The 21227-nt window shown below is 32.9% G+C and overlaps 2 protein-coding genes and 1 non-coding gene across 3 annotated transcripts; all 3 read right to left on the reverse strand.

The window, feature by feature from the left end:
* Positions 1–498, reverse strand: LOC133705302 (probable calcium-binding protein CML45). Its single transcript, XM_062130437.1, has one exon. The coding sequence runs from the start codon at positions 496–498 to the stop codon at positions 1–3; it is 498 nt and encodes a 165-aa protein (XP_061986421.1).
* Positions 499–7783: 7285 nt separating this feature from the next.
* On the reverse strand, positions 7784–10771 carry LOC133705854 (cyclic dof factor 2-like). Its single transcript, XM_062131256.1, has 2 exons — positions 10398–10771; positions 7784–9513 (listed from the first exon to the last, which is right to left on the reverse strand). The coding sequence occupies exons 1-2, from the start codon at positions 10611–10613 to the stop codon at positions 8227–8229; spliced, it is 1503 nt and encodes a 500-aa protein (XP_061987240.1). The 5' UTR covers positions 10614–10771; the 3' UTR covers positions 7784–8226.
* A 1931-nt stretch (positions 10772–12702) lies between these two features.
* TRNAK-UUU (transfer RNA lysine (anticodon UUU)) lies at positions 12703–12775 on the reverse strand. Its single transcript has one exon. It is a non-coding gene; the product is annotated as a tRNA-Lys (tRNA).
* Positions 12776–21227: the final 8452 nt, after the last annotated feature.

Consider the following 21227-nt stretch of genomic DNA (forward strand, 5'->3'; position numbering starts at 1 on the left):
TCAGTAGTAACACCTCTCCATAAACCTGAAAAAGTCGTTGAAATCGATCTTTTCCTTCCTATCCTCTCCAACGGCTTGGATCATTCTTGAACACTCCTCTACTTCCATCCCTTCCTTCAAACCCAAACGACACATCACTCTGTTCAACTCTCTTGCATCTATAAACCCATCTTTGTTCTCATCAAACACGTCAAAAACTTCCTTCACCTCCTCCAAGCTGCAGGGTTCCTCTTCCTCGAATAAACTTAATAGCTCATCTGCACCGAACCCCTCGTCACCACCCAAGCCGTCTTCATGAAGCACCAATCCTAACCTGTTCATGACCTTTTTTATATCTGCCTGGTTTAGTTTTTCATGATGTTCCCTGTCATGATATTGAACACAACCCTGTTGTTTCTTCAACTTTTCAGGACTCAAGCTTGTTTTGACACTTGCGAAGAAAAGATTTAATAGAGCTTGAAGGTAAAACAGGATATTTAAGAGTATATAGCCAGACATCCTTGCTAACATTTTCTCCACTGGGAGTGAGAGAAAGAAATTGGGTTCTTAATGGTGTAGGAACTTTCTTTCAGATACACAATTAACAGGTTCTATTTTCCTTCAGACCCCATTTTACTTATATAGAACTCAAAAACGGAATCGTTCAAGAAGGACAAGGAAAAAACGAACTTGATGATGAAGTTGTCATTAAACTTTGGGGAAATCTACTCGGCAAGAGGAGCAATTGACTTCCCACTTGAGATGACGTGGGAGTTGGGGGGTTGTTCCAGAATTTCCTTTCAAACTTACAGAGCAGCACATCGATATTTATGTAACCTTCGAAGTTATTTTTTATTGTTTTTTTATAAATATTTCAATTGTCAATTTAATTAATGATATGACACGACACTTGAATTTTTTTAATTTATTATTTTTTTATATAAAAAGAAATTATTCAACCTGTGACAACAGACGCGTGAAAACATTTCTTGTACTTGCTACAATGATTAAACGTGTGAAAAATTACTTTTAGGAATCCCTCGCGAAGTTGAGGGTGCTTCACCACCACGTAAAGCCGCTGCTTCTTGTTGCTGACCACGCGAATCATCGAAGAAAGTTGGATCGATCAGTTTTAGGTTGGAGTATATTTGATGGTATTTATAAAAAAACTATTTTTTCCTTAATTATAATTCAAAAATAATAAATTAAATTGACTTTAAGTTACAAATATATGTTTAATAAAAATGATTCAAGATAACTTTTTGAAATAAAATATGTGGTATAAATAAAATTTATAGGTTAAAGAGTAAAAATTTCAGCTTTTTATTAAATTAAGAAAAGTTTATAAACAATTTTTAATTTAATTTAAATAAAAAAAATCAGTTTTTAACTACACATAAATACCCCATTCAATTGCAAAGAAAGTAAACCGAACATTTGTCTTTCATGCAAAGTTCTTAATGTTACAAACATATATACGGTGGTTAGGGTAAACTTCGGGGAATTTGGCTGCCTTTCAATGCAGGTCAGCCATGTATTTATATAAAACTTTTGTACTTGTAATTACAAAGAAGTCCCGTTCATGAAACATTTTATATATGCAATGACAATACATTTTGTTAAATAGTTTTTGTTGTGAACATACTTATATTTTATTTTATTGTGATTAATTTGCACCATAAAATTATTATTTTGCTCTTCATAGTTTAACTTTTATAACATACTTTTAAGGATGATACTGTATTTTTTATGAAAAATATTTGCTATTACAGTATCGAATCAAGATAGAGAAGTTTTTTATTTGCATAATATGATGTCAAAAATATCCTTAAAAGTTGAATTTTCTTAACTACCAGGGCAAGGGTGTATTCAGTTTTTTTTTTCTTTATTGGCACAATATAATTACTAAAGTACCTTTTAAATTAAAAAATTTATAGCTATAATCGAGGGGTTTTCTAGTCTTTTTGTTGTGGTTTTTTTTTATTAATATTTGTGAGATGAAGAGTAATTTGGTATTTGCATAAATTATCTTTTAAAAAAAAATTATTATAATATGCAGCGCACATGTCAATGTTTGTGGAGCGACTGTGCTCTTTAGACGGCACAATATAAATTATTTAGAACCGAAATTCATTATTATTATTATTATTATTGCAGTGATTTCAGTCCTGACTTGGGTCACGGATATGAACTGGGCTACTTTCGTTTTTCATGATTATATATATAAAATGACAAGCTTTCTAAACTAAATTGGTATAAAATGAAAACAAGGATGAAGAACTGTGAATGTCCTCTGTAGAAATAAGTCCACCACGATGTAGACCTCGTCGTGTTTATCTAGCTTCGAAAACTAAACCAAAAGGAGAAGCCTCTAATTTAGTTTACTTCATTATTTGATTAGATTCGTTCAGAATTTTAAAATTGGAATTATAATTGCTGACACAAAACAAATATAATTTCGTTTTTACAGGTTCCCTTTTCAAATTAATCGAAATTGTTGCTAGATTAGTAGAGACCAGAAATTCGATTGGGCCAAGAGACATCAAATCTGGTGTTTTGGTGGCGTGGCTGTGGCTCCTTGTGAGCGGGCAAGGCTTATGCAGCTAACTTTAAATGGGCAAAAGTGCAGAATTAGATTTCTGGGTTCTTGCTTGTTTCACAAAGGAACTGCACGAGGGTGACATGCCTGTGCTGTAAACCGGGCCTGGGCTTTGTAGTTTTTGAAGATTTTTTTCAAAAGCTTCCCACGTAGATGGCCGGTGACGGATCAATCCCCTCTTATTATAGTTATGGTCATATTTATTTTTGTTTTTTAAAAAAATTTTAATTTTTTTATTTACTTTAAATTAATATTTTTTTGATGTATTTAAATTATTTTAATATGCTGATATCAAAAATAATTTTTAAAAAATAAAAAAAATATTATTTTAATATATTTTTGAGTAAAAAACACTTTGAAAAATAACTGCAACCACATTCCCAAACCTGGGTGACCTGGTCAAAAAATTAGATATTGAACATTATAGGTTAACTTAGATTAATTTGAAAAAAATTAAAAAGAATATTTGAGATTTTAATATTTTATATGAAAAAATTAAGAAACAATTAATGTAAATGTAAGTTATATATATTATAAATAATAAAATTTCAAAAATTATTTCAATTTTTTTTATTTTATATTGAAAAGATATTATTTTCTCTTTCAAATTGAAGCATTTAAACAAAAATAATTTCTTATCCCATATTAAAAAAAAAACAGTTTTCTTCTCATGAACACACACACATATATGAGTTTTTAATCCTATATTTAAAAATAAAATTCCTTATATTATTTATATAATAAATTTTGATATGAGCTAATAATTAATAATAATAATAAAATAAGCTCGCGCTCGTATGATTGGTTCAAGCAAGAGAATAAAAATCAAATAGGTATTTTATTTTTATTTTTTTGGGGGGTTAGTTATCAACCCATATAACTTATAATTTTTATTTTTTTATTTTTTTTACTAGTGGCATTATTATGGACCAGAGAAGTGACATTGCCGTTTCCTAGAGAACTTTAAACCTGAAATAGAGGCGTAATGAGTTGTGGGCAGTGGTCACTGAAGCACACGATTCCTCCTCCATTCTCATGGCGGGTAATTCTCAAGAACAAGATCCAGCCCGTTTTTCTCTGGTCCTAAGGTAATGGGTCCATTTTCTTCGCCACACTACTCGTGGGTCATGTAATGGGTCGGTCAATTTGTTATTATACCTCTATGTGTACATAGAGGCTCATAGTACTTGTGGGGCGTGATTGGTCATGAGCTTTGACTATTATGCTGTGCGATCGCGGAGTTAAAGTAGCATTTAATACGATTAATGCTTGATAATTGACTCTTTTTCTCTGAAGAATTAAATTCTCACTTAAAAAAAATAATGTATTGCATGACAAACTATTGCTTTTAATTAATTAATTAATAATAAAGTTGTTTTTATTATGATCCAAAAGCAAAACAATTTTTTTATTTTAAAGTTTCACTGTTTTCTCAGCAAGCAAGTACACTACATTATTAACACCGACTTGAAAAGACGAATCAGAGGGAGGGGAGGGAGTACATGAAGCGAGCTAAAAACAATGGAAACAACAACAAACTTGCCATGAAAGTGTAGTAAATGCCGAGCTAAAAACATCACCCACGCTTCACGAGATAAACACGAGAGGGACTCAACGAAAAGCGTGTGAGTTTTGCCTTTCTTTATTTGAGGTGTTTGAAATTCGAATATTATTTTTTAAAGTTTTTTTTTATTTAAAAATATATTAAAATAATATTTTATTATTTTTTAAAAAATATTTTTAACAACCAACATATTAAAATGATCTAAAAATATTAAAAAATATTAATTTAAAATAATAAAAATAAAAATTAAATTTGTTTTCAGAAAACCTTTTCAAACGCAAAAATCTATAAGTGAAAAAACTAATTTTGGAGGGGAAGACACAATGTACCGTCTCACATATCACTCTGGACTGTCAATAGTTTTATTTTTCTTGTTTCCAGGTCTTGCACAAAATCAATGCTACTTTTGATTCGGGTAGCAACCTCGAATGAAAAACGTAAATATTCTTGGTTTGTTTTTATGTTTTAAATTTTTTAAAAAAAAAATTAAATTTTTTTTATAGTTTTTTGCTTCAAATTAATATTTTTTTTATTTTTTTAAATTATTTTAATGTACTAATATTAAAAATAATTTTTAAAAAATAAAAAATATTATTTTAATGCATTTTTATCGAATATCTTTTTCCAACCAAATATAGATAGTAGGCAATTGTATTTTAGAAATACAACCATTCTAAACAAGCACATAATATATCATATTATTAAAGATATTCTAAAAGTCCAGTTTTTTTTTTTGTGTGTGTGACAATATTTGGAAGTATATATCAACATCTTGAATTTTTGTGTTTGGAATGGTGGGAGAGTTCCATCATTTTCTTAGTTGCCCTCTTTAGGTGTGTTACCGTTCGTTAACAAATCTTGGTTTAAATTGAAAAAGGAAACGGGGATTACCGTTAAGGATACTAAAAATTTTTCAACTAAATTATGTTAGTAAGTGAAGTAACATGGTAAGAACATCCAGGTGTGGTAATAACAAATGAAATTATATGATTTTAGAGATATAGTTTAACTGATCAGATTCTAAATTTATTTTCTAGAGATCACTAGTTCGAGTTCTATAAATTTTAAGGTCTATAGAATTAGTCAAGATATGCGCAAGCTGAATTAAACACCGATATTAATAAAAAAAAAAGAAGAAATTATGTGAACGAGAGTAAAAGATTTATTCCTACTTCATAATTAATATAAAAGTGAAAATAAGCTTCACTTGAATTTTTATAATTAAGAGTATATTTGGTATTATAATAGTTTTTATAATTATTATTTTAAAAAATAATTATAAAAAAATATTTTTATTTGTGGTTGATTAAGATAAAAAATACATTTAATTAAAATTATAGTTAAAATATTTGTTTGATAAAAAATATATTATAATATGTTTGATTAAAATTCTTGTTGTATATAAAATGACCAAGAAGAACAAAAATTTATTTCTTATATTACATTGCACAATTAATGAGTCCCGCGTAGAAATTAACAATAAGCGTGGTTGCTTCGTAAACATTACAGTGTACAATTAAAGGCCCCCCCCATAAAAATCGACAATAATCAATGGGTTCCACATAGAAAAATTGTGGTTAGGAATGAGCAAACACAAATGTGTCTTGCTTCTGCTGTTGAACCAGTGGTTGGACCACTGTCATCAATGGTTCCACATAAAAAAAATTGTGTTTTATATTTAAAAAAACAACAAAAAATTATGATTTGTCGTAAATGTATAAGCTACACGAAAACAAACACATTCTAAATTATTATTTTATTTTCCTGGATGATAAATGGAAGTGTGTTTATATATATATATATATATATATATATATATATATATATATATATATATATATATATATATATATATATATATATATAAAGGTTAGAATTCGAGGACTTTTAAAGAAGGGGCATAAGTGCCACTTCAGCCATGAATGAATCTCATAAACAATCAAATTGCACACAACCTTTTCCCTGCTTGTATTTCTCCCAAGTGGGATATATATAAAGGAGATCGATCATGCATGCCTTTTGAGTTAAAACGCACCTTGATCTTTTCAATCACTATATGAAATAAAAGAGATAACATGACAGGTTGCTTTCCAACATGCTAAATGACTTGATCAAGATAGAGGCAATCATATTATCATTGTTACATCCGTATGGGAAGTTCTCGTATGGTAGATCAAGAGATAGATCATACCGGGCCATAGCCTCGATCTATTATGGAATATTATAGCTAGATACACGGGATTGATTGCATATGAAGTGCTCTAGCTTGACTTCGGAATTCATTTGCTTTATCAATATCTAAGAAAGGAGTCTTCAATTTGCTGCTATTGCATAACATCGATCATGCACTAAAATAATAGTACTCGGAAGTTGACGTTGGGCTCATGCCCACGAAAAGTAGTTCAGTGGGGCTTGTACAGTGTATGAAAGGTTTCCACATATCGTATTAGGTAAATTAGGTTAGGACAGCCATTTAAGGCTTTTATTTAAGAGCTGATGCTAACATGCAGGGAAGAAGTTTTTCCTTCAAGGAGAGCCACACGTTTGAGAGATTTTATGAGGCTTCCAATCATGAAAAGTTGGAATTGATGCGAAACCTCAGCTCTTGGGCAGATAATGCAGGGGTTGCTAGGTTCGAGTGGGATTTCCTTGTGCTGAGATCATGAAACTAGACAATACAAGAATATTTGTCTCCATATAAAATAAAAGCAAAAGGAACAAAAAGAAGAGATTATCAAGTATATATACGTGGCCTGCTATCTCTTGCAGGATGGCATCACATGCATTGGGTCCCATAACAACTACTAAAGTTTTTGCATAGATTGTGGCCTTCTGCTTTTGATAACAATGAAATGTCTGGTTGTTTCACCCGAGCTGATGGATCAGAGACACACATATCTAACTTTATTTTGATCTATCAGTAGAAGCCAAACACAGAGGATGGTAAACATCACAGCTTTGACAATATGGTTTAGCTAATATGGGTTACTCCTGGCGCATTTTGTGTCAAATGAATACAAAAGAAAAGAAAGTGAAAACGCAGGCAAAAAGATGGAAAAAAAGGAAAACTTTTTCCCATTGTTTCCGCCTTTTGGTATTGTTGCTTGTTTGGATTCTTTGGGCGTGAAAGAGAAAGATCCTTGGCTTTCTGAGGCATATAGAAATTCAAGTTTATCCGTTCAAATGAGCCCTCAACGATCTCCCTTTGTATTTTCCATCCCTACCCCTTTTGTACATGACAAATTAACAATAGGAGGGAGAGGGACCATGAGTATCATTCAGTTGATGAACAGTGAAGAAAACACAGGCATCATAAAAGCTGTAAGTTGCTGTGTTAAACTGTAGCACTGGGGATCTTACAAAGGCATGATTTGCACTGAATGACAGTATGCCGAACACAAGTTGAATCATACGACTTTCTGATTTACTCAGCATGGAAGGGAATCCATGAACTGCTAGTTCCATCATAAGATTTTAGGGTCAGAGCCCTTCTAGAGGAAAAATACTTGGATAAAAAAATATAACTTTAGAACGTGAGTATTCGGGGTCATAGGTATATAAGACCTTGCAAAAAATAAAATCCACTTCGTTTTTCTTTGTAAATCCTTTTTTCAAGTTAAAGTTTCATCAAAAAAGTCAAGTACTAAATGAGATTTACAAGTTTATTCTACAAAGAGAAGGATTTTGTTACAACCAAGAATCTCTCTTCTGTCAAGTTATCTCACACACTTACATAAATATATAAACATCTAAGATACCATGTACATGAAAAACTTAGGAAACAGATATCATCTAAGATGGATAAGGAAAAACTACTGGTCTTAAAGTGGCAGGGAAGTGCATGGTCCTGTCAGAGGTGGCTATGCTATTCTTGAGAGTCAAAATAGGGACACGCTATTCTGGGTTCTTTTCTCTGTAGGAATTCTGTCAATAAGGTGGCCTTCTGGTGATGTAAGTGTCAACCTTCTAGTGTAAAAGGGAACACAAATTCGTTGAGATTTAGAAGCTACAGCACTCTGATGAAAAACTCCATTTCATTGCATTACTGTTATAGTAGAAAGTGTACAACTTAGCTGATCTCTCATCAAGTGTTCTCATGGAAATTGAGAGACCGGGAAAACGCGGCAGGGTTCGCTTGCAACACTGAAGTTGTTCCTGCCATGTAATTTCTGTCTTCGCTTTTTGATTGAAAGCCCTTGAAGAGACCTCCTCCATTAATAGAACTGGATTTCTCATTCGTGATCCCGAGGGTCGCCCATATAGAGCTCTTTGCAGCTTCACTAGGATCATCAATCCTCAAGGTCTTTGGAACCAAAACACCCGTTTCTGATTTGGTGCCGTCCCTGGAGGGCTCTTCTAAGCAGGGTGGATTAAGGATGTTGCCATCCCTTGAATGTTTCCCCAGTGGAAAAGTAGGACTGGAGCTTTGGGTACTGTGGTTTAGAGTGGCTGATGGAGAGGATGCACATGGCGGTACATTCCAAGGGCTTGGAACAGTACAACCCCAGTAAGCTGGTGCAGGGAAAAACGATACTGGAAAGCCTGAAGGGCAAAACGTAGGTGGAGTAATCGCAGAGTTCCATGGATATGGCCAAGGAGGCCCCGGGAAGCAGGGTGCCTGGGAAGGAAATGATTGATAATCCTTGTTAACCGCTTCTCGCGAAGTACCATTGCATCCCTTCTCTGATGAATTTGAAGCCGTGGCGGAAGATTCACTTGAGTGATCATCCCCGTCACCTCCTGTCCCTCCACAAGACACAAGGATTCTATGTTCAGGTCTGTGATACCCGTTTCGAACACTATTTTGTGTTTTCTCTGAAAGGTTCAGCACAGAGGCAACAGATTCACAAAGAGGAGAATCGGAACCAAAGGTAAGGACAGTGCCGTTGTTTCCCAGAGAGGGGTTATGAAATCCATTCATGGCATGGACTTGGGCTGTTCGGAGAGCTTCTGATACCATTAAGTGGCGATAGTGTGAAGCAGAAGAGCTCTTATTCTTGCGCCTTCCAGCTCCCACAGGCACATTCCTCATGGTTCCTCCAGCAGTCCAGTATCTCTGACAGTTTTTACAGAAATGACGAGGCTGATTGACATTGTAATTGTTGTAATAACAGAATTTAGTGTCCATGCTATTACATCGAGGGCATGGAAGTATTTTGTCAGGCTTCTTCAAAGTCTTTTCTTGCGAGATGCTTGTCTCACTTTGTTCTTCATTCTTGCTGCTTTTCAGTGATGAAGTTTCCCTCTCAGCTGAGGGAGTCTTTGGGTTCTCACTAATGCCTGATGATGTTGGACCTTTTGAGTCCTTGTTGATCTGATTCGAGGTAACATCTTCTTGTTTATCATTGGCAATTTCCTCTCCTGAAGTCTCCTAAAATACACACACGCACATATAAGAATAAAATGAATGAGAAGAAATAGAGACAGGTTACTTATGTATTTACAATTTCTCAAACCAAAAGCAGGTGGAAATAGGTGGAATTAAAATTGAAATATAATCAGTTTAGTTTAAAGAAAACTCTGTAGGGCTACAGAGTTTAAAAACAACTTCAAGCAGAACTCTGTCTCACTGTCAACTGATGATTAAGTGTTTAATTATTCCAAGTACTAAAACCTAAAATTGTTATTAGAGGCAAAGCCATAAAGATTTTACCGTTTTCCAAAAATAAAGCAAAGCTTTCCCTAAAACACACGCAGTGGCAGATGATCCAACAGAAAAGACTGGAGATTAATTGTTTGGAGAAGTAATATACTTAGTCAGTCCAAGAAAAGATGTGGCAAGTATCAAAAGTTAAGGAATCTGACAAAATCCTATGATCCTTGAGGAAACATCTGGATCAATCTTGCTAACCGTTTAAAAATGCAAAGTAACAGTGAAATACTGATACAGAGCTTGTGGCCCCTATAGTTCACCGACACTAACTCTGTTTTAAACAAAGTCGAATAAAAAATTTCTCTAAAATATCCCCCTCAAATGTCATGAAGTTACAGAGAAAGCACGACAGAAAGGGGAAAAATATATGGAACACGTTAAGATTTGGTAAACATTTTAATCCCCGACAATTACCACAGTTAGTAAAGGTGAAAAGCGAGGATGAAAACCTTCTATGCCACAGAGAAAAAGCAAGAGAATGGAACAATTCCTTGATTTTGAAATTCTACAACATGTAACACTAGAGAAAATTGCAAATACATGGCAGCAAATTCTTATAATTACGGCAAACACAGAATCCAACAAATTGCAAAAACACATACCCTGTTGTTGTTCCCTTCTTGCTCTCCTCGTTCCTTATGAGAGTTGTGGTTTTCATGTGAGGAAGTTGCAGTAGCAGTATTATCATAACAGTCCTCGGACTCGGGAGGCGTTCCCGAGGAGGACTCGTACTTATTAAGAGCACAAGAAACATCCTCCTGCTGACTGACTTGCAGTGGAATCGTCTTGCCAAACAGCTTTATCGCCAAATCTGACATTCCTGTTTCCTTGGTTGCCTTAAAAGAAGAGTCAAACCCTCTTTCTCAGCTTCTGTTATGGTGTGTTGTGTTGTGTTTTTTTTTTTTTTTGGGATCGGACGAGGTGGGAGAAGAGAGAAAAATAAAAACAAGAAAGAAAGAAAGAAAGAGTTTGAAAGTCATTTGTTTGGTGGTGGTAAGTAATTAAACAAGGTGGGGGAATGCCACATCAGAGAAAAGGCGAAATTTTGTGAGCCACAAGTTTATGTGGCCTTTGAGATCTTTCTTGCTATTGGATTCCCCGCATTTGCTTGTGAAGATAGTGCTGCTCGGTCCCGTTCTTTTTTCTGCCATGTCAGCGTTTCCCTCCTTTCTCAAATACTCGCCTCTCTTATTCGTCAAATACTCGTCCTCCTCCTTCTCTTGCAGAGGGAAACCTCGATTTTGCCCTCCATGTATTATCCCCCTTGTCAATTGAATCTCGAACCTTTCTCGATTTTATTATTTTTTCTCCGAACATAATCGATGTTAAATCGAAGCTTATTTTGAAGCTTTAGATTTAAGCACTTAAGAAATTAGATTAAATCTAATACACAAAATAGATCATAATTTGATTTTTGTTTTTTTTCTTAAACCTAGTGAAAATTAATATTCTTTGATTTGGTATGTCAGAAAATATATATTTTATTTCTGTCACAGTTATTTGAAGAAATATATCTCATATTCACGCAACTTTAAAGAAATCTTACTGTATCTATATTAAAATCAAATCTCAAAGCACTTCAGCTAGTGAATTGCATGTTGCAAAAAAATTTAATTTTTTTTTTGCTTTAAATTAATATTTTTTTAGTATTTTCAGATCATTTTGATGCGCTGATATTAAAAATAATTTTTTAAAAATAAAAAAATTATTTAAATACATTTCTAAATAAAAAATATTTTAAAAAACAACCATAACTATACTTCTAAATAAATTCTCTAGAAATAAAATGACAAGTGAATTTGAACAAGTCAAGCAAATGATTTTTGAAAATTAATTTTAAATAAACCAAAAATATTGAGTCTCGTTTTCAAGATCTAGGCTGCATCAAAGGTACTATTTTTTATTTATTTAGGGAATGGACATCTGGATTTTGAGTTTTGTACTGGAAATTAAATTAGACCATAGTACGATACATGGAGTTCAAGTTCACATATAACTTGGACATGGACATGGACGTCAAAGTTACACTGTAATCTAGTCTGATTAGGTTGCCTATCGAAGTCGCTTTTTATGACTTTTTAAAACTATGGAGTCAAGTCTTCTAATTTATGAGCGAAATCGAGGAAAACCATGCGCGGAGACGATCTTGTAAACGGTAAAGAGACAAAAAACAAAATAAATAAAAATGCTAGAATCCAATTCAAGTGAGCATGGTCATTTCAAGTTTCTGCACTAATCATGCTCGTGCGATGGAAAAAAAACTAATAACACATTTCAGGCCATGAGTACTGTTTATTATGCTGAAAAATAAATTAAAAAACATTTTTTAATGATTGATTATACTATAAAAAATTAATTTATTTTTTTTAAATTTATTAAAAAAACTAAATCTTACAGATAAAAAAAACTGAAGGATGATAGAATTGAAAACTTTTAGATTTTATAAATTATTTAAATAAAATAAATAATATATAAAATAATGATGATCAAATCTAACAAATAAAAGAGTTGAAAGGTAATAAAATTGAAAAAAATAATATCTAATTTCATAAATTATTTTAAATAAAAAATAATAATTAAAAGAATATGAATCAAATATGATAAAAAAATAAATTTTAATTGAGAAAATAATAATAAAAAATAAATAACAATAAAAATAATAAGAATATATAAAAAATAAATTACAAAGAGAAAGATCAAAAAACAATTATTTAAAATAATAATAATAAAAAAAAGAAATTTGATGTAAAATTTTCCAATGATAAACAAGGAAAGAGGAGATAAACTAAGCATGCAGGGGCTTCAAAGCCAGTAATGCAATCACAATTCCCTACATAGAAACAAGCTGCTGATGAAGAAAAGAAATACGCCCCCGTTTAAGTAACCAACTTACAAAAATCAACTAATCGCCGTCTGTGGGAATCGAACCCACGACCACATGGTTAAAAGCCATGCGCTCTACCAGCTGAGCTAAGACGGCTTTTGGGTGAATGAATCACATAAATATATATAACTCATAAATAAAATGACTACAAAAGGCGAGCGGTCTTGACGAGTTTTTGGTTGGGACATTCACAAGCTATCAAACCCCACTTGCCATGTAAGCACGTGGCACGTGACCCACCTTGCTGTCCTGCACGGCTAGCAAGGAATTAACAGCTGCTCCCTGCCACATCACCACTATATTCTAACATGGCCCGCTTGCAAAAAGCGAAGTGAAAAGGTCACCTGACACATCCGTGCAGTTGATTCCCTCGACAAATTAATAGAAGTGTTGTTTAAATTATTTTTTAATTTAAAAATATATTAAAATAATATTTTTTATCTTTTATAATTTATTTTTGGCATGATATATAAAAAACAATATAAAATATATTAAAAAGATTAATTAAAAAAATAAATAGCATCCACGTCCCACAACGTTTCAGGACCAGCATTTAAGTAAGGAAGCATCTCCAACCCTCGTTTCCGTACTGCGGGGGGTTGCATTCTGTGGACGAATCTTCTTCTAGTGGCTGCCCTTCGCTTACTTAAGGGCAGGATAGCTTTCTTGGATACTTCCACGTGTCAAGTTGCTGCAGGATGGTAAGACAGACCGTCTCCTTTTCTCTTATCCAGCACCTCCTCTTTCATTTTTTCTTCTTATAAATCTATCTTCGCGGTGGCTCTCTGTATCACCCTTCCTTTCTGTGCTGTTACAAAAACTCCACCTCCTCGGCTCAATAGTTTTATACCTGAAGCATGCAATATTTAATTAATCTTCTGAGAGATACCTTCATTCTATCATTTTTGTTATATAATTTCTAATTATACAGAATATTCTCCATCATCAGAACCAGGAACGTCGCTTTGATCCAAGAACGCTAAAATATTAGACATTCTTGACATTGCAGAGCATCGCCTTTTTTCCGAATATGTTTCCCCTGAGATTCTAGATGATAACGCAGCTTATTTTTCTTTTAAAAAAATGAACTTGAATATATTCTAATAAAAAAGCTATTACTACTGAACACTGGAACCAAATATTTAAAGGGCGAGAGTAAATTAATAAAGCCAGGCAAAAGATTAAATAGCGCAATACTATTGTGATTCATCAACTGAGATTTGACATGTCTGGAAAACCTCAAAGAATTATGGCTTTCTTCTAGGAACCAGCAGTACTATTCAAAGAATTATGAATTATTCGAACTAATTCAGGTAAACAAGTCTGGAAAACCTCAAAGAATTCAGGTAGTTATTAATTCTCTGAAGTAATTTTGGAAAAAATCAGGCAAGGGTTTAGAAATTTCAGAAAATCTAAACTGCCTGAAATAACAAAAAAAAGAAGCTCAAAACTATATAAGTAACCTGTTACTAGGTTGGGAAATTAATAAATAAATTATACTGGGCCAAATAAATTAAAGAAATTCAAATCATTTCAGAAAGTTCAGGAGTTTTGTGAATTTCTTAAAATATAATTAGAAGAATCAAAAAAATTAATTCAGGTTGGATAATTTGAAAAAGAAATTAAAAATAATAATTGAATCGGTAATATTTTTTTATATCTAAATACTCACCCCTATCCGCTCCTGTCTATAGGAAGTTGCAGTATTAATATGTTATTAAAAATATTTTACCATTTTATTTCCTTTATTTTCCTTGAGTTTCTTCTTCTCTTTGCTCCTCTTTCTTTTGTGCGGGAAGAGGGGATGGACACCCGTAATAACTGGATGGTTCGAATTCTTTTTTTCTCGGAGACACCTTAACATCCTGCTCATCAGCTGTTTTGCAAGCCTGCACTGCACACCCATAATTCGCAATATTCATTTGCTTTTCTCCTTTCCGTGTTCATAACAAGATAATTTGAGTTTTCGACATTTTCACCCAATCGTCGACTGTTCTTGATGGGATCAGAACGCGGATGTGCCCACGCCCACATGTATCTATCGGATTTTACTGGCACCTTTTTATATATATATATATATATATATAAAAGCAAGGGCTTATCAGATTAACTATAAAGAGCACCGTCCGGGAATAACAATCCCAGCCATATCTTGATACAAAATAACACTAGTCTTGATAGAAGAATGTTGCTTTCAGAAAATTGTCCCGGGGGGGGAAGGGGGGGTTTTGCGTCGACAAATCTCCACCGTCTTTCAGACTCTTTTGACTTTAATTTTTATTCCCTCTTTTTTAATGATTAAGAATGAATGTTTTATCCCTTAATCTTTTAGGTTCGTACCGGTGTTTGAAAGAATTTATTAAATTCTTCTAGATATATTGGACCAATGTGAGAATATGCTCTTTAGATTATCAAAAAATAAACGGTAATGGTTTACACGTGATGAGTTAAAATGTTTGGTTAAGATTTTTATAAATAAAAAAAAATCTTAACCAAATAAAATGGATCTGATAAATACGTCAAATCCAAAGAACTTGAACGTGACGATCGACCAAGTCCAAGATAATCTTTTGACAAATTAGTCATATAAAAAGACTTAGGTTTAACAGTCAGTCAAAACCAAAAAGCTTGGGTGTGACAGTTAGCAAAGCTCAAGGCAGTGCGGGTCTAACAAACATGTGAAGTCTAATGAGATAGAATTTGCTATGATTCGAGTTAATGTTGAGGAGGATAGGGAGGCTACTATAATTAGATTTATGAATGGCCTTAATCACGATATCACTCATATTGTGGAGTTGAAGGAGATGATGCATATGATTATGAAGGTGAAGAAACAACTTAAATAAAAAGGTACCAATTGAAAAGGCCAACCATTAGACCCTTCAAAACCTTGAAAACCTAATTGGAAGACTAACACCGAGGGTGGTCCGTCACAACAGAATGAGAAGGGCAAGACTGAATACCTTAGAGAGAAGAAAGACACCTCGGTCGTTGTTAAAGGTAACAATGTTACTTCTACTTCTCGTAATTGTGGCATTTAATACTTTTGTTATCTGGGTTTTGGTCATGTTGCTTCACAATATCCAACAAAATAATCATGATTATAAAAGCTAATAATGAGGTTGAGACCAGCGAGGAGGATGAAGAGGAGAAGATGACACCATTGAAGGATGCTGATGATGTTTATGTTAAGTATCTGACTGAGGGAGAGACACTTGTTGTGAGGAAAACACTAAATATGTATGTCAAGTTGGATGATTTAGAAGGTCAGAGGAAAAACATATTCCATATGCCATGTTCATAATTAGGCATGTAGCTTAATTATAGATAGTGGTAGTTAGTTGCACTAATGTAGCTAGTACTTAATTGCTGAGAAAGTTGAACTTGCATACTACCAAACATCTCATACCTTATAAATTACTATGATTAAATGATGACGGTGAAATGATAGTGAATAAGTAGGTTTTGGTTACCTTTTTCTATTGATAAATATTGTGATGAAGTGTTATATGATGTTGTGCTAATGCAAGCTAGTAACTTATTGCTTGGTAAACCATGACAATATGATACAAGAATTATGCATGATGGAGTAATAAAAAAGTATTCCTTTTAGATGAATGAAAAACGTATAATTCTTGTATCTTTAACACCTAAGCAAATATATGAGGAGCAGCTGAAATTGAAGAAGGAGAAGATGACTGCAAAAGAGAGATTTTATATCAGGGGGACCTTCTTTGTTAACAAGGTTCTTATTGGTTTTGATGATGATGTTATTCTTTAGCTTGATACTGTTTAGTTGACCTTAAAAGATGTTTTTCATAATACAGATTCAAGGTCAAATCTTTTTACAGAAGAGGAGGATAATACGAATTAAGTCAGTTTTGAATTTAACCTTAAAATGTTTGCTGATCATTTTTGTGAGACCAGATATATCTCTCAAACCGTACATCAGAACGATATGAAATTTCATAGGGAGATACTAAATACATGGAAATATATTTTTTGGAAAATTTTCAGGTAAAATGGAGTTCGGGAACATGTTATTTCAGATGGTCTAAATTACCAAACAAATTTTATAAAAACTGCCAGACTAGACCTTTATGTAATGTTTTGGATAAATATGAAGCTATATGTAGAAATTTTCTGCGATTAATGTTGTTCTGGAAACTATACATCACAAGCTTTCCAACCATATATAGCGGGGTTAATAATTCGTTCAGACGAGAGAGAACGACATGTTTGAAACTGAGAATGAAAATTTGCAAGAATGTGCAAAAAATCAGAGATTCGGGCTGCACGAAGAAACTTTAGCATGAAAACTTTGTTTTTATTATCATATTTTATTTTATTTATTTATTGAATGTTGAATAATTATGTTTAATATGGGTTTGTTTTAGCCCATTATACATTGTTTAAGGGCTTATTCCATTACTGGACTTATGTTAGTTAATTATTAATTTAGGCTCATAAGCTTGTAACCCAAAAGAGGTCCATTAAGGTTAGTTAGAGGAAATTATATTATGTTTTTTTAGTTGCAAGTTTTAGCAACAAGTTGGAGAATAAACGCGAGTTTTTCTTTTGTTTATTTGTGGCAAAACAACCTTTTTTTTTGCAGGGATAAAGATCTTACAATGACTTATCAAAGAATAACTAGTTTTGTGGTGTTATTTACATACTCAGAGTTTATAGATATAATGTTATTTTTGGATCTAAGTCTTTTTTCAATATTTTTGATTCTTAGATACAAGATTACTGTGTTTGATCTAAGACGATCCTAAAAAATAAAAGTATTGAAGGTATGATAAACCATCATACCTCTCCATCTAGAATAATTATTTATATTGATTTAATCATTCCTCTATATTTATAGGTGTATACAAAGTTTTTTAAGAAACCCATCATATTTACTGTCTCAAAAGATTTTAAAAAATAATAAATAATATTAGTTTAATAATTTTTCAAGTAAAAAATACTTTAAAAATATAATCTTTATCATAATTCTAAACACAATGTACACAAGAATCACGACCTTCCAAAGTTTAAAATAATGGTAAAATGAATTCGAAGGTCCCTCGTATATTTTGAAATTAGTTACGTTAGCACAATTTCTGCCACTCAAGACCTTGCACCTTTGATTACTGATCATAAATGCCATCTCCAACCAATTTTGTTGCTAACGGTGGAAGAGAGTTGTTAATTTTGTTTCTTTTAAGAAATCAATGATTGAGTATGTCATGTGAATGGATCAGAAAAACCTGGAAAAGGAAGAAAAAATTGAGAATCAAAATTGAATAAGAGAATAAAATAATTATGTTTCTTATTTTGATATTTTTATTTCTAAATAAATAAATTTGGCTCTGATTTTTACTTATTTTATATATGAAAAAAACTCACGCAATGTTTCATTCCTGTTTCCTTTTTTTTTTCCATGTATTTTTTTTAATTCTCGTGGCATTAGCTAAGCTTGTTGTCAAATAATTTATTTTGATTTTAAAAAAAAAAAGTAAACATAAATCACATCTTGATAGGAAGGTGAATTTAATTAGTCGCTCTACCCATACACTTTAAGTAAAAAACACCACCCTTTACTGGAGCCATTCGTCCTGGACTCGTTAGATTCAGTTTCCTAAAATAATAAATTTGTTCAAATGTTTCATCTAAAGAACTTGGTTTGATTTGAATTAATTTGAAGTACTGTAATAAAATAATTAGTAAATAAAAGGAATTACAATCTGCTCACCATTTCTCAGATATGGTTGCCGTAGGATATTAAGATAGTGTTTGCTATAAATTAATTAATTTTTATGTATTTTAGATCGTTTTAATACGCTGATTCATAAATAATTTTTAAAAATAAAAAAATATTATTTTAATACATTTAAAAAAAAATATTTTTAAAAATAATGACAATCACACTCCCAAATAGACTTTAATATTTATACCCTAACCATCATATTTTTATTTAATTAGAAATCATGAACATATTTTTATTTTATAAATATTAAATTTAATTATAATTTTAACCAAATATATATTTCAACCATATCAATAATAATAAAAAAAAAGTAATTTTTCAAAATTTATTCTCTTTCCAACCAAAACCACAAGGCTACGGGCTTTAAAATCTCATCAGTACTGAAACGTAAGGCCAGATGTCGTGCTAAGAACCACGCCATCATCGACCGTGCCGCATTCTAAGACTGCAATAAAAAACTGATCCTCTGACAAAACCATGCCACGTGGTTTAAATCCGTGGAAGCCCATGTATTATAAAATTGGTTTTCAGATTGAACCCAAAAGACTTGTTGGGATTTAAAAATAGCCCAAGAGGATAACTGAGACGAAGATCTTTACCTAGTGCTTTCTGAAAAGCTACATAGGTGGAAAGTGAAACGAAGTGGAACTGCCATTACAACAGGATGAATGCGACTGCGTGCAATGGCCAATGACAGCCGTTCAAAAGTTCTTGAGGAAGGGTTTGTCTGCAGGTGTGCCTTCGAACATGTCAGTTTCAATCCACACATGATATCAGTTTCGATTTAGAGCACCCCAACTTTGCTTCTGGCCGACCATAAATGATACACGCTGTCCTTTGTTTTTCTATTTCAAAGATATATTTAAAAAAGTTTAATTTTTTTTATTTTTTAATTAATATTTTTTTTAATATTTTTATACTATTTTGATATATTAATATTAAAAATAATTGTTTTAAAAAATATTTTAATATATTTTTAAATAAAAAATACTTTAAAAATCAACTCAAATTAAAACCCTTCCGAGCACGCTCGAATGCTTGACACCATCAGATCCATGCAGTAGTCTGTCAGTGCTTTATAGATGGATTCGTCTGTGTTTGTTTTAAAGGTAAAAGTTGAGTTTTGCATGTGGAATCCAAAAAAACTAAAAAACAAAAAAAAAATATTCATTTTTATAATTAAGTTTTGTATATAAGTAGATAGTGCCCCATCTAAACATAAGATACAAAAACTAAAACAATCACTACCGAAGAGTATGTGGATGTGATCGATTATGGACTCCTCAAATGCGTGTCATGAGCAATATGTGCGCATAGTTGATTAATAATTAAAACAGCTAAGTTGAAGTTAACGATGACGATCTCAGATTGGGTTGTCGTCTAAAATATCTTCACACGTACAACGCCCAGTTGCCTAAAATCACAAAGTGCAGTGAACCGGACCCGATAAGTTTAAATCAGCGAGAGAGATATCCACTATAATTTGCAATCTATACTCACATACCCACGCGCTAGAGCAGTGGTTTAAATTTTCTGAACTAGCCCTCGCTGCCAAAATTGATCAATAATCAAAACTATAACTTAATAACAAGAATACAAATAGATCAAGGGAGAAATTAGTTAACTTTGTCTAAGATCGAAAAACATCAAGGACTAAATCAACCTTGTTAAGCTACGAGGACATAAATCAAAATCATAACGACGGTACGTATCGGACATATCAGGATCACCGGCGATCAGTGATTTTACTTAATGTTTCTCTTCTCTTGCCACTCTCCGCTGTGAATGTTGGCGGGCTTCACTCAAGTAATGAGTAGTTTGTAAATTCTTTTGACCACCTCATACCATGTTCTCCACTAATTGCAGATGGGCCAAGGGAGCCAGTCTTCTTCAATCATAGCAACGCATTGACAAATTCATTTCGGCTCTCCATTTTGACCCATGAAAGTACATAAAGTTCCTTTGACAAGGTTGGAGCTTGAAAGCACGCCTTTTGTAATCCAAGAGAAAGAAAGAAAAGATAAAGAAAGGAAGATAAAGGCTTCTGGATAGGCTGCCCAAGTTGGTGTGGTAGTGCTCCATTAATAAGTGCATTTCTCTCTGACCTGACGACTTTTGGTGAATAACGCGTTAGTCACCGCAAGACGAAAACAGGCTGCAGTATAAATGCCCGAGCAACATGCGTTTTAAGTTAAGAAAAATAACGTTAAAGGAATGAGGCTTCAAAAGTGGCTAGAAATGTCTGGCAAATTCCTTCATTCCCTAGTAATTCTACTGGTAGTTTCCCAGCTTATCTTCTTGAATGCTACCTCAACATCCAGTAAATCCACAAACTTGTCTCCTTAAATTACCCCCTTATATATATATAATTTTTTTTTTAACTCTTGTTCATGAATAATTGCTACAACTGTTTCATTCTGTTGATTGCATTTACAGGGACTGGAGATGATCTATCATGTAATAGTCAAGATATGCTATCTCCTGATCGGAACACCCAGCACCAGGTACCGTTCATGGGCTAAGTGGTTTGTCAATGGGCTCTTTTATATTAATTGAACCTAGGAACGAGGAAAGCAAATTAATCTACGATTTCTTTTGACATCTGAAAATGCAGACAATCACAAAGCGAGGAGCCGGGAGGGAGAATCTGGAGTACACTGATTATTCAGGAACAGGACCCAATAACCGCCACACTCCTGAGCCGCCTTCTGGCCAGGGGGGGAACTAATTAAGCTCAGTCAGTTCAATGATTGCATGGTAGATTTGTAAACAAAAAAAGGGCCCTTCTGCTCA

The sequence above is a fragment of the Populus nigra genome, chromosome 10 (assembly GCF_951802175.1).
Source record: "Populus nigra chromosome 10, ddPopNigr1.1, whole genome shotgun sequence".
Classification (NCBI taxonomy): domain Eukaryota; kingdom Viridiplantae; phylum Streptophyta; class Magnoliopsida; order Malpighiales; family Salicaceae; genus Populus; species Populus nigra.

Coding starts and splice junctions, on each gene's coding strand:
- LOC133705302 (XM_062130437.1), bottom strand. CDS start 498: ATGTCTGGCTATATACTCTTAAATATCCTGTTTTACCTTCAAGCTCTA.
- LOC133705854 (XM_062131256.1), bottom strand. CDS start 10,613: ATGTCAGATTTGGCGATAAAGCTGTTTGGCAAGACGATTCCACTGCAA. Junction 9,514..10,397: donor AAGAAGGGAACAACAACAGG/GTATGTGTTTTT, acceptor TGTGTATTTTAG/GAGACTTCAGGAGAGGAAAT.